Source organism: Copadichromis virginalis, linkage group LG20 (genome assembly GCF_057382275.1).
Source record: "Copadichromis virginalis isolate Kocher_CV1m ecotype Utaka linkage group LG20, C_Virginalis_male_GT1.1, whole genome shotgun sequence".
Lineage (NCBI taxonomy): Eukaryota > Metazoa > Chordata > Actinopteri > Cichliformes > Cichlidae > Copadichromis > Copadichromis virginalis.
Genome location: NC_140637.1, coordinates 34,269,444 through 34,272,250, shown reverse-complemented (window position 1 = coordinate 34,272,250; position 2,807 = coordinate 34,269,444). Strand labels below are relative to the sequence as shown.

The 2,807-nt window shown below is 49.2% G+C and overlaps 1 protein-coding gene across 1 annotated transcript in view; it reads right to left on the bottom strand.

The window, feature by feature from the left end:
- Positions 1 to 1,914: 1,914 nt before the first annotated feature.
- The window catches only part of srms (src-related kinase lacking C-terminal regulatory tyrosine and N-terminal myristylation sites), a 27,837-nt gene continuing 26,944 nt past the window's right edge, over positions 1,915 to 2,807 (bottom strand). The window contains exon 8 of the mRNA XM_085444147.1: positions 1,915 to 2,334. Coding sequence (XP_085300273.1) covers positions 2,135 to 2,334 — 200 coding nt within the window. The 3' untranslated portion in view covers positions 1,915 to 2,134. The remainder of the gene's footprint in view (positions 2,335 to 2,807) is intronic.

Here is a 2,807-nt window from a genome sequence, read left to right as displayed (position 1 = left end):
AATACAGTTGGGTTGGATTATTTAAGAGCTTGTATGTGAGGAGCAGGATTTTGAATTCTGGATTTAACAGGAAGCCAATACAGGAGAAATCTGCTCTCTCTTTCTAGTCCCTGTCAGCGGGATGAGACAGAGCAGGGAGAGTGCTGGCGTGAATCAGGTTTTCTCAGAGGTTTGGGGCATTGCTGTAATCACACTACTGTAATCACACTACTGTAATCACACTGACTGCTGGCTTTGTGGTCTTTCGTAGCGAGCAGGCAGATGTTTTGGTGCTGTGTAGGCGTGTCTGATCACAGGCCAAGACAAGAACTGCTGTTTACTGTCAGGCTGTTTTTATCATTACGATATCTGAAAGGGAAATACACACCTGTTCAGCTGAATTGTCTCTCACACACAGCAGAGGTCAGGGCTGCTGTCCACCATCTGTGTCCAGACTAAAACTATGATTGTGATGTTGTGCAGTCTCTAACACGTGCTCGTGTGTTAACGCTGCTTCAGCTGCTTCTGCACACGTTTCTGCTTTAAAGCAAAATTCCATCAATAATGAAACTTTATCGACACTCTCTGTACAATCGTGTCCATGACAGTTTTTGTTTATTGTTGTTAGAAGATTAATTCAAAGAAAAAGATTTAAGTTGTTTGTTAGATTTGGGATATTTCTGCTGTGCTCAGTTTGGAGCCCCGCCCACTGCCGGTCGCTTGGGAAGGCTGTTGAACAGGTTACACACACTTCAGGAAGTGCTGCACATCAGTACGGCGTTATGCCCTGTGACATGTGAATGAGTGACGGCACACACACTCGTTTCCACAGTGTTTAAAAAAAACTTTATTTGCAGCGCTGTCACAGGTCGAAGTCGGACGTGTGATTTGGTGTTTATGGCTCAAGTTTCCTCAACTTGGCTTTGTTGCTCATGCATAAAAGACCAAAGTTGCATTGTTCTTAAATTGCATTGCAGGTTGCAACATAATGTTGTACAATTTAATGGTGCAGAACCCCACACAGCTCACCCCCACCCACCCTGAAGAGTGTGGCTGAGTGTGGCTGAGTCATTGTCAGAGTGTGTGTGTGTGTGTGTGTGTGTGTGTGTGTGTGTGTGTGTGTGTTGTAAACATAGGCACTGGAGCTGTAACTAGCTGTTAGAAGAGCATGAACGCGCGGCGCTGCATCGAGCTTCGATGTGTAACGCGGGTCCAAACCTTCAGAGAGGGAAGACAGAATACTTCACGCCTGTGGGTTCATCAGATTAACAGAGTTCAGCCAGAGAGCAGGCAGCGGTGCATGGGCCCAGCCTGAGAGGACAGGTGTGCAGGTGTGACTGCAGGTGTGGCTGCGTATGCAGTTTTTAACATTAAAGACACGGACGCCTGAACACATCTCTGATTCACTGCACGTGTGCAGGGAGGAAGTGGTGGCGTGAATCAGGTTTTCTCAGAGGTTTGGGGCATTGCTGTAATCACACTACTGTAATCACACTGACTGCTGGCTTTGTGGTCTTTCGTAGCGAGCAGGCAGATGTTTTGGTGCTGTGTAGGCGTGTCTGATCACATGTGACACGTTAATGACCCCAATGCTGAGCGGACACTTTTAGGAGCAAGGCTGTCGCTGCTTCTCTGCATAGATTTGGGTCTTTTTCGTGTCTCAAACATGTTTCGATGCCCGTGTTACAAATAGACGTCTGGTTAACGTTGGCTGTCGAAGCCGCTCTGACCAATCAGGACTGTGGGAGTCCACCGCTCCGCTGCTCTGTGACGGCAGCAGTCGGACTCTGAGCCGAGCCGCTAGCGTGGCTAAAAGACCCCAGCAGGCGTTCTTATTGCACAAAATATTTTTACCCAGAAGGCTTTGCATTCAAAACACACGTCATTCATTCAGGTCGTGACCTGTGAGTCCAGAGTGCGCACGCACAGACCGCACTGAAGTAATAAACTCTCATTTAGAAAACCGATGGTAGAAAACTAAAAAGAGGGTCCGGGTCGTTCCAGGTACGAGCGGACCTCCACGCCTCCCCCACGCCGTTCACTCTCTCTGTAAACCCGAGTGTCGATCACGATTCCTCTGAGGAGTCCCGATGGAATTGGCAGAAGTCTTCCTCACCCCCTCCCTCCCAGTACAGGAGGAGGATACCTGTGCGGCCTACACCTCTACGGTCTTAAAATATATCTTGGCATATATGGAATCCAGCTGGCTGTGCAGGGCGTGGAAGGAGGGTCTCTTGGAGGGCTCAATGGCCCAGCAGTCCATCATGATGCGGTAAATGTTCGAAGGACAGCGGCTTGGAGAGGGCAGCCGGAAGCCCGACGTTAGCAGATCCATCACTTCCTTGTTGCTTTTACCTGGAGGAGAGGACAGACAGGCAAACACGAGCACAGGAGAAAAGAGCTCAGTCCAAACTCAAACTCTGAATGACAGAAAGGAGTGTGGTGATTCACATAACTGACTCTTTCCTAAGCTTACTGAGCGCTCACAGCTCACACGACAGCCAATCAGAGCAGCCACGCAGGGACAGGGAGAACCAATCACCGAGGAAGAAAACCGGACTTTACAGCTGAAAGTAGGCGTGTAGTGTTACCACTGCACTATCCAGCTGTGTGTGTGTATGTGTGTGTGTGTGTGTGTGTGTGTGTGTGTGTCACTTTTACACACACACACACACACACACACTTTTGCTTTGCTACGCTCAGTCTGGCGCGTGATGAAGGTGTGCCGGTACGACGCCCGTTGTTGCTGCTGTGAGGCTTTTGTGAGGCGGTGCGCTCTGAATAGCTGCTCTCTGTTAAACAGGTTAGACACACTGAGTCTCGCTGCG